The following is a 15,384-nucleotide window of genomic DNA, read 5'->3' as shown; positions in this document are numbered from 1 at the left end:
GTAATAGTCTAATAAAAAATCACAAAGCACGTAAAAAAAATTGTAAATCCATAAACAAATCCATAAAGTATATGTACACTAAATTAATAGTTTTTTTCCCCCAAAAAAAAAACCCTTTAAAGCGATATGATTGTTGCATTATTTTGTTCCAAAACAATCAAACATCCATTTCGTAGATGAAAATTTAAGAGGATAAAAATATTATTTAGGATATTTCTAAAAAAAAAAAAAAAGGAAGAAGAAGAAGAAGAAGAAGAAGAAGTTAACTAAAATATTATTCAATTCGTACAACGTGGCAATCTAATGAGGCCCGCAAATCCACACCATGTATCACAATTCACATGGAGGGCCTCGGGAACATGTCAAATTTTCGATCTTTATTTTCTCATTTGTGCAAACTTGTTCTTCAATTTCTATCATTTCTCTTTCTGTCTTGGAAATTTCTTATAATCATTTCGCAACCTTGGCTTTCAATTGGCAAAGGAATTAAAACTTGGAAAGGAATTCTAATTCGCAACCTTTTCATCAAGACAAGGCAAAGCCACATGACATCTTATTAAATACAATAAACGTTGTCGTATTCTCTACTTAATCATGAAAATTAAAACGAGATAGAGAAACCATTTAATTTCCATTTGCCACCATTTCTTCAATTCTTCTTGGACCTTCCATTTGCCACCCTGAAAGCAATGCTTATTTCTCTCAAACACGTATTTAAGCTCTTCTCGTCTCTTCAAAACGTAGAGTTCTCCAAGTTCATTTACTAAAACACTTCAAAAATCTTATAGCATATATATACCTTTTGTTTGCTTCTAAAGTTTTTACACATTCAAGCTCTCTCTCTCTCTAGCCAATACCTTTAACCATGGCAGAATTCTCAAAACAATGTTTCTTTATGCTTATAGTCCTCTCATTAGCAGTAATTCTTACCATGCCAACAAATGCAACTGAACCTACAGACCCATTTGAGCTATCATTAGGCAGTGATACCATGCCTGAAGACCAATCTGATGAGCTCTCATCACTTGCAAATAACACCACACCTACAAACCCAATTGAAAATTCATTTGCTCAAGCTCCTGATCAAACCCAATATGACTCTCTCTCACCACAATACTCTGCTCCTTCCCCTTATGCAGGAGATGACCCACTCTCTTCAGCATACCAATACAATTCTCCTCCTCCTTATATCGAATCATTAGCTCCTGAATATGAATACTATTCTCCTTCTCCTTCTCCTTCTCCTTACGGTGAAGAAGAACCCCTGGCTCCTGAATATGAATCAGACAACTCTCTTTCTCCTGAATATGCTTCTCCTCCTCCTCCTTATTTCGAAGCTATGGCTCCTGAAACTGAAGGCGATGGTTTCTACTCTCCGCTTGAAGCTCCTGTGCCCGCTCCATCCATGGCTATGGAATCGGACACTGATGAGTCTTCTCCAAAGCTCCCTCCTGCAACACCCTTCAGTTACAGTGCTGAAGATGATGCTGGGGTGTTTGAGCAAGAACCAGAAGTTTCTTCGCGTGGAAATGGAGGAACTCTGGCTGGGCTTATAATTGGTGGTGTTTGTATTATTGGGTTGGGAGCTTTGGTGTGCAAGAAGAGGAAGGATAAGAAGAGAAGCACACAGTACAAATACTTGGGTAAGCGAGAGGAGCTCGAGATATTCTAGGACTACAATTTTTCCTAAATCTTTTTTCATAATTATCTTATGTGCACTTTCAAATTGAATACCATTTTTTCTCCATCACACAGTCTTGTTACATTAAAATTATGGCACAAAAGATTGTTGTTCTAAATTTTCTAAGACGGTGAAGATTCTCTGCCTATAGAATTATGATGTATCTAAAAATTTGTACTACTACTTTTAAAAATATGTATGCAGCTGTGGTATTACTCTACAAGATCAGTTCTTGAATGATCCATGCTACATGAGAAATGGTAATGGAAGTTCCAGTATAGTTTTTGAAGAATGTTCACTACTTAATTTTCTTTGCTGGAAAGTTGGATTAATTAGACGGTAATATTATCTTAATTTGGTAAGATCTTCAAATTGAAATTGTCAGTTATTATGGAGATCAGTTTCATGGTTTATAAGCTTTATATATGAATAATAGAATTGGAATATTGGTTAACTTTTCCACCTATAAGATCTGAAATTCTTAATTGAGATATAAATTATATAATCTTTTTTTTTTTTTTTTTGGGCTGAATGTTGAGATATAGGGTCCGTTTGGATTGAACTTATTGTTACTGAAACTGAAAACTGAAAACTGAAAACACTGTAGCAAAATAATTTTTAAATGTGTAAATAGTACTGTGGGACCCATTTTTAATATTTTTTTTTTTTATGAATAAAGTGGCTGTGGGTCCCATAAACAGTACATAAACAGTATTGCTACAGTGTTAATGGTCTCCTCCTTTCTACAAAACGCGTGAAATGAAAAAAAAAAAGAGAGAGAGAAGGAACACAGACACCAGACGCAAGTTTCAGCCGAATACAAACGGCACCATAATTCTTTTTTTTTTTTTGATACGAAGATATAATTCTTTTTGAACCATATTATCTCAAAGATATATGCTCGGTCCATGATCAAAACCTAAGGCATAATAATTAATAAATTCCTACAAACTCCTCATATATATTTTTATATTGAGTGTGAATTTTGAAAATCTAATCGTTGGATTGCATGTTCTTATTATATCTTTCATACTTGTAAAATTTCAATAAAATCAAAGAGCAATTGTTATATCATCATGCAAATGTTAAAATTTAAGTTTTTGTGGTGTAAAATTGTGTATAAAAAATAAATTTATTAATAGAATAGTAAATAATATTCGATTTGAATGAAATTTGATATATGTGTTAAGAATATAAGGAACATGAAATTCAATGGTTATATTTTCAAAATTCACACTTAGGCCAAAAAAGAGATATATGAGAAGTTTAAAGAGTTTCTCTATAAATTAGTTTAGAAAGAAACTTTGTTCCACAATAATCTAGTTTGATATTAAAGTAAATTATGACAGGTGAAGATAACTCTACACGGACCATGATCAATTGTGATTAGAATTCATAGAAACATCTCCTAAATAAACAAAACCAACAAATTCTCGCCCATTCAATTTCTTTATAAATGCGATTCACATTCACAATACCCTACTCTTAATTAACTTATTTTTCAAATAACTTTTTTGTTATAACAAGTTGGGATTCGAATCTTGGTTATCAAAGACTCTAAGTAATATCATTGAGTTACAAGGCTCTTAACGTTACTATTATTCAGCTTAACTATGATTTTTTTATGAGTTTATAAATATGTTATGGAATAAAGCTATTATCAATTTTACTACTAAAAGTTTACAAATTTGTGTAGTAATAAAATTTTATTGGTTTCACATCAATAACATGATTAATAAATTTTTAATGACATTTTTTATTTAAAAATTGATCAATCAATTTATAAGAATTCAATAATTATAATTATATTATCATACCTTTTTTTAATTTGATAATACAACTAAGGAGGGAGGATTTAAATCCTAAATATTTTATTAAAAACATCAAGAGGTGTTGGTAGGCTACAAGACTCTTGATATTAGGTTATTTTTATTGTTACTATTGGTAGTATAGTCATGTTCATGCATTAATTAAAACTATTTTGTAACCCTATGCATATGCATAGATATACTTAAAAAAAATACATTAAAATGGATAGTATAATTCTTACATATATAATTTAAATATTATTGATAGTTTTTTTTTTTTTTTTTTTAACTCCTTAAAAAGTCTTGTAAGAATATTATTAGGTAGAAAATGTAAATTTTCCATTTTTTTTATTCATTAATTCTAAACTCATTAGTTTTGTGTACAATAACTCACTTAAATAAATATTTATGATGTGGTCCACATTTGACTCCAAAATTAAGAAATAAAATTCTCTCTAAAAAAAATAATTTAGGACACATGGCGCAAAATTGGACTTCAATTGTAGAATTAAATTGAATTTTCTCTAAATTTTGCCTATTCGTATATACTAGCCTCAACACACGTGTTTTGCGCGTGTGATGAGACTATTTTTTTTTTCATGATCCTATTTTGTAGCCAAAAAAAAAAAACTTATGTTTTTATTTTATGTATATAATTTTTATTTTGAGAATCTAATTTATAAGTGGATAAAGTAATTTGAAAATTAACAAGAGAGTTGCCCTATTTTTTTGGCAATATTTTAGTAGGAGTTAGAGTTGTATTTTTACCGGATTGTCCTTTAGTTTTGTCTCTATTTAAACATATGGGTATAGAGGTTTTTTTTGAACAAATAAAATGAGGATCCTAACAGGAGAAGCCCCTTAAATAGTAGTAGAGATATAGATTCAAACATATACAAAATAAAAGATTTCACACATATCATCAAAATTGAAAAATTATATAGTTCCTCAAGTAGAGAATAAATTAGGATTTATATATATATATATATATATATATTTTATTGAATGTTTAATAATATTTTAATCAAAGTAGTAATTTAAATTTGGGTAAAACTTGATCTAAGTTACAATACATTAGAATCCCCAATTGAATTCAAACACTTTGTTGTATTAACTAATTCCATAAATAATTAAATTCCAAATAACCAAGTGTTTGAATTCTCTTCTCCAAAAAGAAAAAGAAAAAGAAGAGTTTAAATTCAATTGAAAAACCTAATTTACTACACATATGATACTCTATCTAAATTTTACCATTTAAATTTTTTAGCCTAAAATTAAATTAGCTAAATTATATAATTTTTTTTAAAAAAAAAAACTAAATGATTTACGATGATCAGGTGAGAACTATTCTATTGTTGGGATATGCTACATCTATAATATTTTCAAAAAAAAAAATTTAGGTGACAAGCTATTACTAGTAAATGAAAAATTAATGTCAGTGGTGGGCTCAAATTAGAACCAATAACAACTTATCATCTAAAATTTATTGTGAAAATGTTGTGAATGTAACATTATTCTTTATTATTAGGATAAACTATTTCAAAATGTGTAAAATTGAAAAACAAAAGGGTTGTACAATTGGCAGAAAAAAAATTAAGAGAGAGAGAGAGAGAGAGAGAGAGAGAGAGAGAGAGAGAGAGAGAAGACATCCGCTTTATTTGGGATTAGCGTTTGGGAAGTGCATGGTCCCCTAATTGCATTGGATTTGAAGTATTTTTTTCAACTCAATCAAACTTCTTTGAATAGAAAATTTTTCAATCTAATCCATGATAACTTTAAAAATCAACTCAATCCATCTTAAAGGGGTTAGGTCAAGTTGAGTTAGGTTATCAAGTTGATACTACTTTTTCAATAAGTTATTTATGTTTCTATTTAACTATTTAAGCACATTATTTAATAAATTATTGAAATGTACACAATTGAACTTAATATTCAAATTTATCAAACTAAGTCTAAAAGTTACAAAATAAACCAATCTAACAAATTTAAAAAGTCTCAAAATTCAAAATAAATCATACTAAAAAAGTTTTAATTTTTAACTACTAATTTTGTGGGTTGGAGGTAACTTAGGTTGAAAATTTTGTGTTTGTCAAAATTTTTTTTTTTAAAAAAGTTGATAATTTTGTCAATCAAACCCAAGCTTCCAAAGAAAGAAAGAAAAATGACAAAGTTTAGCTACAAAATTGGTTGTAGCCTAAGGCTACAACCTTACTTAATATCTTTTTATTGGAAATGAATTTTGACAAATTCATCATTGGATTACATCTTCATCTTATATCCTCCATGCTTACAAAATTTCTAGAAAAATAAAGATCAATAGTTATCTCATCAATAAATTGTTTAAATTGCAAGTTTTTGTAGTTTAAAATTATGCATAAAATATAAACTTATAGATCATAAAGTAAATAATATCCAATTGATACAAAATTTGACATGTGTATTAAGAACGCAAAGAACAGACAATTTAACGGTTAGATTTTCAAAATATGTAATAATATTTATTTTATTCGGTAAGGTTTTAGTTTTAGGCTATGATGACGTCGAAAATTGTCACCAATGGGTCACACCGTACTCGCGACTCGAATCGAACCTGCACGACAGAAGCAATCGAAAGAATCCTTCAGAGAGCACCGGTGTGGTGCCGGCCAAAGGTTCTCCGACGGTCAAGTTAGAATTCTTCTGTTTTACTTAGAGCGTTAGAGAGGGTCAATTAAAGCGTACCTCGATTTCTGAAGGTGGCAAGCCTTTTATAGTGATAAAGGGTTGACTTTTCTCCTTAGTTTCCAAATCTTTTCAATGTGGGACTCTCATACAAATTCCCTTGAGCGTAGTGAGTCAAGATTTCCGTTTTCGGATCATAGGGCTTTTCTAGGAGATAGAGATTTTGGATCATGGGCCCTTACTGTGCCTGTCAGCGATGGGCCTTCAAAGCGCGTGGGATAAACCTTGCACAGGCCCAACAGTCCCAACTCGTCACTTCAGGTAGGCCTGTCATGCCCGTCAGGCAGGGCCGTCAGGACCGTTCAGGCAGGGCCGTCAGGCCCGTTCAGGTGTGCCAGTCATGCCCATCAGGTGGGCCCGTCAGGTAGGCCTTATATCTTACCATCTTCAGTTGCCCCCTTCACCCCAGTGGTCCGTCAGCTTTTAGGATAAAGGATCAATGGGGTGACGATCCAAATGTGAGGGTATGACGAGTATTTTTATGACGGAAGGAGGCTCATGAGACGGGGAGTTTTAAGTTGTCATAACGGGTTGACGGATCAACGCAAGATAGGATGACGGTTCAAATGAGGAGTCCGTCGATCACACCAACTACAGACAGGCTGTACGAAGGTAATTAATGCCGATGACACGTGTTACAAGCTGATTGGACCTTGTCTCGGATCGAAGCGACGCTTCGACTTCCGTGCATCTCTCTTATAAATAAGGGAGTGATTCCTCTCATTTCTTCAGTTTCAATAGAAATCAAGCTTTCAGAGCGCACCCGTCACCCTTGTCAGAGCGCACCCGTCATAATCTGCTGATCCGTTCATTTACCTTAGTCGTCAACGCCATCCTTCATCACTTCGTTGGCAAAACTGGTAAGTGCTCTTCTTAAAACTTATACTTGTTTTAATTTTCCTTACAATCCACATCCGTTATAGACACATAGACCGTCAGAGTCTTAGGCTCTTGTCGTTTCGTGTAGGAAATGTCTAGTGCGTCGAGTAATCAGTCAGTTATTCGTGACGGGGTGGATTACGAGGAAGTATATCCGTCCGGTCAACGAGAACAAGGTAGTCCAGATGATAGTAGTCCGTCCACCTCCTCCTCGTCCTCAACATATGAGGATCTGGAGGTGGTTGATCCAGACGAGGGACCTGGTGTTGGTGAGGATCAAGTTGTCAGATCCGTCATTGGTGCTGATGGGCTCAGGAAGTTCGTCATGCTACTGGAGTGGACGGTGAATTTCTTCACGTCCGTTATCAAGGAAAAGCACTTTAAGACATTTAGGGATAATTATCAAATTCCAGAAAATGTTACGATCCGTCTACCCTACAAATCAAAGAGGTGTTACTATGACGGGGTAGAGGGAGTCGGGGTGTATGAGCAAATGTTGAAGGCCGGACTTAGATTCCCATTGAGTTCGCTTCACCGTTTGCTCCTCCGTCAGCTGGGGTTATCCGTGAACCAGATTTCCCCTAATGCTTGGAGAGTTTTTATAGCGATGGAGGTCTTGTACGGTGCCATGTCCAACGGAGAAAAGAGGCTGACGGTTAGGGAGTTTTTCCACTACTACCGTCCGGACGAAATTGACAAATCCAGGGGAATTTATAGCTTCGTCCCCAGGAGTCCGTTGCTGAAAGTCATCTATGACACGCCGGACTCAAATAGGGATTGGAAGAGTTGGTTCTTCTTCCTAGAAGGCGACGGTTGGATGGGTCGTCCTGGGGAAACAGATTTCATGCCCGTCGACACTACTTGGGGCATATTGGATCCGTCTAGTATGGACTATCCTCCAAACTTTAACATTACTAAGTTTTTTGAATATAATCTAACCGTCCTCTTTCTTCTTTTGCAGTTAGACGACGGCCCCAAATTGACCTTAAGGAGTTTGCTTTCATTGAGAAAATCCTCTCAAAGACCAAGCCGGAGGAAAGGACTTGGGCGAAGCTGAAAGTTCAAAAACGTGTACAAAAACACTTTTGAACGTTTAGACCCCCAAAAACCAATTTAATCAACACACGCAATATGTTAAACAATAGTGTGCGGAAACTTAACATATGCTATAACATGGTATTGATTAAACAACTATCTAAGCCACAACAAAATAAACCACAGCAGATAATGTAAAGGCAGAGATAGAGAGGAAGGAAGATGCAAACACAGCGATAACACCAGATATGTTATCGAAGAGGAAACCGAAGACCTCGGCGAAAAACCTCTCCGCCGCCCTCCAAGCGGTAATCAATCCACTAGAAAATACAGTTGGGATACAAGGACAGCAATAGACCCTCCAAGCCTAATCTACCCAATGCACCTAAGCCCTCCAAGCTTCTTGCTCCAACGAGGTTGCGCCGAACCTTTTTCTTTTCTAGCTTTCCGGATTCCGCTACTTCACCGTAGCATCAACCAATAAAGATTGGCTCCTTCCTAACTGCTTCCCAGAACTCCAAACGACTGTCTCACAGAGATGATAATGGTGAGAACCAGGTTTGGTATAAAGGCCTCTCAAGGATTTGACAATGGAGAGGAAGAGAGTGAGGGATTTTGATGAGACTCTAAGGTAGAGATTGTGGGTAAAACAATCTGGTTTTTCTTTAGGGTTTCTCTCTCAAAATTCTCTCTGGAAGCTCTCTTTCAATCGTGGGTTAAAAGGGTATTTATACTGAAGAGGAGTGGAATGCGAAACGTCAGGTTTTTCCAAAACAGGGGTGGCTCGCGGCTTGACCTCGCGGCTTGACTAAGTCGCGAGTTCCAGTCGCGAGTTAACCGTATGGCCAGTTGTCCTGTTTTGTCCTGTAGTGCTCCAGCTAGCATGACTGTTCATCTTCCAGCATGCTTGGCACGTGTGCAGATTCTGGCGGGTTGAAGCCGCGAGTCCAGTCGCGAGTCCCAGCCGCGACTCTCTGTTTTCTTGCACACTCTTGAGCAATCTTCACACTATCTCACTCACTACCCTTACAACAATCCCACCTAAATACAGGGTTACTAAATGCTGAATTACAAGCAAATTTGGCACGGAATAAAGCCAATTAGATGGTTGAATAAATTCAACCTTACAGAAGCTGGTAACACTAAATACCATTCACTGGTATTACGACGGACCAGAACCTACAGCGGCTGCCGTCAAGTACGAAACACAGATAAGGAGGCGTAAGTTCGTCACCCTTTACTTGAAAAAATTATGCATCTTATTTTTTGTTAATTAACTCCCCCGTCCATGTTTCAGAGATGGACGATGCTAAGAGAAGAGCCTTGATCCGGTCAAAGGCTGCAAAGAAGACTGCTGACGACGCTCCCCCTGCGACGGGCCCAAGCAATCCGTCTGCGAAGCGGAAGACTCAGCCCAAAGCGGACTGCCAGGCCAAGAAGGCCAAAGTGTCTTTAGATCCTGTCGTGGGACTCATGGCGGAGCCTCCGAAGACGGTCACTCCAACCAAGCACGGGGTTGGCAAGGGCTTGATGAAAGGCCCGTCGAAGGATGACGAGAAGCCGCCCGTCCTTCTTCGAGAGGATTCTAAGCATGCCTTAGAACAGATTTCCTCCATCATCTCGGCGGAGGATTATGAAGATTTAGGCAACCACTCGACGGAGGCCATGGGGGAGACGGGCCTGTTTGCAATTACACAGGTAAGATAGTCCGTCTACCACTCAAATACAACTTAAATCATCTGCCGAAAGTTTGTTTTATAACTGTGTTGTTATTTTTCAGGCAATGGTCATGATGAAGGGGCTAATGGGACGGTGCCTCAGCCAAGAGACGGCCTTGGATCGTGTACGGGCCAAGGCGGAGAAGACGGAGGAAGAACTCCTCCAACTGCGAAACTGGAGACCCAAGATAGAGAAGAAGCTTGAGCTGTCGGAGAAGGCAAGGAAGAGCCTTGAACAGATGACGGAGGAGGCAAAGAAGGCTCTAGAGAGCAAGGACAAAGAGATAGCCGAGCTGAAGAATGAAGTCCGTCAGGCTAAGGACGTGGTGGTTCGTGAATACCGTGACTCCGACGCCCTAATCACTGAGCTGGGCGATTCCTTCCATCAGGGCTTCATGGATGCCCTCCGTCAAGTCAAGCAAGCTTATCCAGACGTGGACCCTTCCAAGTTCAAAGTTGAAGACCCGGTTCAGTCATCCGTCGTACCTGTTGCCTCCGAGGATACAGACGACCTCTTTGATGTCGACGACGCAGTTGGTGACGGGGCGTCTGCACCAGCGAAAGTTGATCAAGCTGAGCTTGACACGGAGACGGTTCCTCAGCCCGTCGATAATGCGGATAAGGCTCAGTAGAAGGATTTTTTTTTTTTTTTTTTTTAATACTTTTTGGAACAATTCTCATCCGTTGTTGATGATATGTAAACATTGCCTTTTAATGGCCTATTTTGTTGAATGAATCCATGCATCTCATTTTATATGTTTTGAATTTTGCCGTTGCTTGACCTGTTTATATCCGTTCATGTATAGGTATGTTTTTGATCTTAAAAATTTATTCTTTGCAAATCTGTGGAATGTTCCGTCCACCTTGTGGATACTACTTTATTGTCTAAAATTTATTCTTTATCTTATTTCCGTCGTGGATGATCCGTCCAACCTGTGAACTTTAAGTGGTCATCTTCTGAGGTGATCCGTCCATATGGTGGACTTCATTTTGTATCCGTCCATTTTATGGACTAAGTTATCTCCATTTAGGATAGTCCGTCCACCTTGTGGTGATCGTCCTTGTTGGATTATCCGTCCATCTTGTGGACTTAAAGTGGACTTGAAGTGATCGTCCATGCAGGGTGATCCGTCCATCTTGTGGACTTAAAGTGATCGTCCTTGCAGGATGGTCCGTCCATCTTGTGGACTTACATTGTGTCCGTCCATCTTGTGGACTTTATTTTGTGTCCGTCCATCTTGTGTACTTAAGGTTATCATCCCTATAGGATGGTCCGTCCATCTTGTGGACTTAAGGTTACCATCCCTGTAGGATGGTCCGTCCATCTTGTGGACTTAAAGTGATCGTCCTTGCAGGATGATCCGTCCATCTTGTGGACTTATATTGCGCCCGTCCATCTTGTGGACTTTATTTTGTGTCCGTCCATCTTGTGGACTTTATTTTGTGTCCGTCCATCTTGTGGTCTTTATTTTGTGTCCGTCCATCTTGTGGACTTAAGGTTATCATCCCTGTAGGATGATCCGTCCACCTTGTGGACTTCATATTTTATCCGTCCATCTTGTGGACTTAAGGTTATCATCCCTGTAGTATGATCCGTCCACCTTGTGGACTTCATATTTTATCCGTCCATCTTGTGGACTTAAGGTTATCATCCCTGTAGTATGATCCGTCCACCTTGTGGACTTAAAGTGATCGTCCCTGTAGGATAATCCGTCCATCTTGTGGACTTCATATTTTATCCGTCCATCTTGTGGACTTAAGGTTATCATCCCTGTAGGATGATCCGTCCACATTGTGGACTTAAAGTGATCGTCCCTGTAGGATAATCCGTCCATCTTGTGGACTTCATTTAGTTTCCGTTAACTTTGTGGACAATTGCAATACATTCAAGTAGAATATCAAAATTGCATCTGATTATAGAAATGCGTAAAGGAAAAGTGCCTGCCCCCTCGGACTTAAAAAAGGCACGACAAGATTGTAGCAAAAGAAAAACAGTTAAAAGAAAAACTTATAAAAGGCTTAAACCGAAAGAAAAATTGGTTGTTGTTCGCCGTGTTTCTATTACTGGTAGTATTTCCTCAAATGCTCAGCATTCCATGGATGCGGTAGCTTTTCTCCGTCTGTCGTCTCCAGGTGGTATGTTCCTTTCCTTTTCCACGACGTAACTCTATAAGGTCCTTCCCAGTTGGGGCCGAGTTTTCCCTGTGTAGAGTCTCTAGTTGCACCCATGACCTTCCGGAGTACGAGGTCTCCTACTTGGCAGTTTCTGTGTCGGACCCGGGAGTTGTAATGTCTGGACATCCGATCCTGGTATCTAGCGATCCTTTGCTCCGCCGCCGACCTAACCTCATCTATCAGGTCCAGCTGTAGCCTCATTGATTCGTCATTCCTGCTCTCGTCCTGGTTGTGAACCCTGTAACTTGTGAGCCCCACTTCTGCCGGGATGACTGCCTCGCTCCCGTATGTCAGTCGAAATGGGGTCTCTCCTGTCGGAGTCCTCGCCGTTGTCCTGTATGCCCAGAGTATGCTCGGAAATTCTTCGGGCCATATGTCCTTTGCCCCCTCGAGCCGAGTCTTGATAATCTTTAACAGGGATCGGTTCGTGACTTCAACCTGGCCGTTAGCCTGAGGATGGGCGGGTGATGAGTAGTGGTTTTTTATTCCTAGCTGTGTGCAGAAATCCCGGAAGTGGCCGTTGTCGAACTGCCTCCCATTATCTGAGACAAGGACTCTAGGAATACCAAACCTACATACTATGCTCCGCCAGACAAAACTTCTAATGTTCTTTTCTGTAATGGTGGCCAAGGCTTCCGCTTCTACCCATTTTGTGAAGTAGTCAATACCCACTACCAAGAACTTTAGCTGCCTTATCGCCGTTGGGAAAGGTCCCATGATGTCCAGTCCCCACTGAGCGAACGGTTGGAGCCGTTATAAGGGTTAGCTCTTCAGCTGGCTGTCCGATAAAATTGCTGAACCTCTGGCATCTGTCGCATCTTTTAACGTAGGACTCAGCATCCTTCTGCATGGTCGGCCAGTAATACCCAGCTCGTAACAGTTTGTGCACTAACGACCGCGATCCAGAATGGTTCCCGCATATCCCTTCGTGTACTTCCCTCATCACGTAGTCTGCCTCTTCAACCCCGAGACATCTTAGGTAAGGACGGGAGAAACCTCTCTTGTAAAGAATGTCTTTTATCAAGACGAACCTTGCCGCTCGGACTTTTAGCTTTCTCGCTGCCTCCTTTTCTTCTGGCAATATCCCGTCCTTTAAGTATGAAGTTATCTGCGTAGTCCAGTTTCTTCCGGAGCGTATCTCCTGCATGTTGTCGGGGTCTATTAGCGGAAAGATTTGAACAAAGGGAAGTACGTTACCCGGTGTCATCATATGTTCTGCTGAAGCGGCTTTGGCTAGCCGATCGGCGAGCTCATTGTCTCCCCTGGGGATCTGGACGAACATTGCTTTTAGCCCGTCGACTCTCGCCCTTACTTGATCAAGATATCTCTTCAACCTTTCCCCTTTACATTCATAATCTCCGTTTACTTGATTGGTCACGACTTGAGAGTCGCAATGCACGACCACACTTTCAGCTTCGACGGCTCTGGCTAGGTCGAGTCCTGCTGCCACCGCTTCGTATTCTGCTTCATTGTTGGTAATGGAGAAGTCGAGACGGACCATACATTCAATCTTGTCTCCTTCAGGTGACAGCAATACTATGCCGGCTCCTCCAACTCGCTTATTGGATGATCCGTCGGTGTAGATGTTCTACTGGGGGGGTTCTTCTGCCCCCTTGTCCGCGTCATGCGTAAACTCTGCTATGAAGTCGGCTACAGCTTGTCCTTTAATGGCCACACGTGGACGGTACTTGATGTCAAACTCACTCAATTCTATTGCCCATAGCGTCAGTCGACCTGCGGCTTCAGGATTACTTAGTGCCCTTCGCAAGGGCTTGTCGGTCATTACATTCACGGTATGGGCTTGAAAGTAGGGCTTGAGCTTGCGAGCCGCCGTGACCAACGCAAAAGCGAGTTTCTCCATAGGTTGGTATCTTTCCTCGGCACCGCGGAGCACCCGGCTGGCGTAGTACACGGGCTTCTGTGCCCTGTCCTCCTCTCTGATTAAGGCCGCGCTGACGGCCGCCGTGGAGACAGCCAAATAGAGGAAGAGCTCTTCACCTGGTTGCGAGGGGCTCAGTAGAGGTGGTGAAGATAGATAGGTTTTTAACTCCTCGAAGGCTCGTTGACACTCGTCCGTCCACTCGAATGACTTTTTCAATGTTCGAAAGAAGGGTAAACACTTGTCCGTCGCTCTCGACACGAATCTATTCAATGCCGCTACCTTGCCGTTAAGGCTCTGTACTTCCTTCATGTTTCTCGGGGGGCCCATCTCCATTATGGCTCGGATTTTGTCCGGGTTAGCTTCAATCCCCCTTTGAGATACCATGAATCCTAGGAATTTGCCTGCCGTTACACCGAATGCGCACTTTCCCGGATTGAGTTTCATGTTGTAGGATCGAAGTGTGCCGAATGTTTCCTTGAGATCTTCCAAGTGGTCTTCCTCCTTCCGGCTCTTCACCAGCATGTCGTCGACATAGACTTGGACATTCCTCCCGATTTGCTGTGCGAACATCTTGTTCATTAGTCTCTGGTATGTTGCCCCTGCATTCTTCAGGCCGAATGGCATTACTTTGTAACAGAAGAGTCCTTGACTGGTTACAAACGAAGTCTTCTCCTGATCGTCCTCGTGCATGCTGATCTGGTTATAACCCGAGAAAGCATCCATGAAGCTTAGCAATTGGTGTTGAGCCGTCGAGTCTACTAGGATGTCGACCCTTGGAAGGGGATAGCTATCTTTGGGGCATGCTTTGTTAAGATCGGTGAAGTCCACGCACATCCGCCATTTGCCGCTCGTTTTCTTCACCATTACCACATTCGCCAGCCAATCGGGGTAGTAGACTTCCCTGATGAAGCTTGCCTCTTGGAGTTTGCGGACCTCTTCCGCTATTGCTTGGTCTCGTTCCGGGGCGAATACTCTCTTCTTTTGTCGGACGGGTGGAAACGAGGGCAACACATTCAACTTATGTACCATGACCGAGGGATCGATTCCTAGCATATCGTCATGGCTCCAGGCGAACACATCCTTATTGCTTCTCAAGAAAGCTACGAGCTCTTGACGGATTGCGGGTTTGGCAAGCGTTCCGATCTTGGTGGTTCGGTCTGGATTGGAACTGTCGAGAGTTATCTCCTCTAGCTTCTCTGTAGGTTCTGCCGTCGTTCGGTGTTCTTCTATGTTCAAGGCCTGGATCTGGTCTTCCACCTCCATCATAGCTACGTAGCATTCTCGTGCGGCAATTTGACTTCCGTGTAGCTCTCCTACCCCATACTCCGTTGGGAACTTGATCATCAGGTGGTAAGTTGATGTTGTCGCCTTCCACGAGTTGAGCGTGGGTCGTCCAATAATAGCATTGTAGGCTGACGAGCAATCGACCACCAAGAATATTACGTCCTTGGTGATTTGTTGGGGGTAATCTCCTACTGTCACCGA

General features: G+C 40.4%; 1 protein-coding gene across 1 annotated transcript; it reads left to right on the top strand.

Moving 5' to 3' along the window:
- The first annotated feature begins 865 nt into the window (after positions 1-865).
- On the top strand, positions 866-1,672 carry LOC126690806 (proline-rich receptor-like protein kinase PERK1). The gene has a single exon (XM_050385935.1). The coding sequence runs from the start codon at positions 866-868 to the stop codon at positions 1,670-1,672; it is 807 nt and encodes a 268-aa protein (XP_050241892.1).
- The last annotated feature ends 13,712 nt before the right edge of the window (positions 1,673-15,384 follow it).

Source organism: Quercus robur, chromosome 7 (genome assembly GCF_932294415.1).
Source record: "Quercus robur chromosome 7, dhQueRobu3.1, whole genome shotgun sequence".
NCBI classification, from domain to species: domain Eukaryota; kingdom Viridiplantae; phylum Streptophyta; class Magnoliopsida; order Fagales; family Fagaceae; genus Quercus; species Quercus robur.
Note: the sequence above shows the minus strand (reverse complement) of the source record. Positions and strands in the feature narration are given on the sequence as shown.

Bases quoted from the DNA above. Each gene is read 5' to 3' on its own strand.
- LOC126690806 (XM_050385935.1), top strand. From the start codon at position 866: ATGGCAGAATTCTCAAAACAATGTTTCTTTATGCTTATAGTCCTCTCA.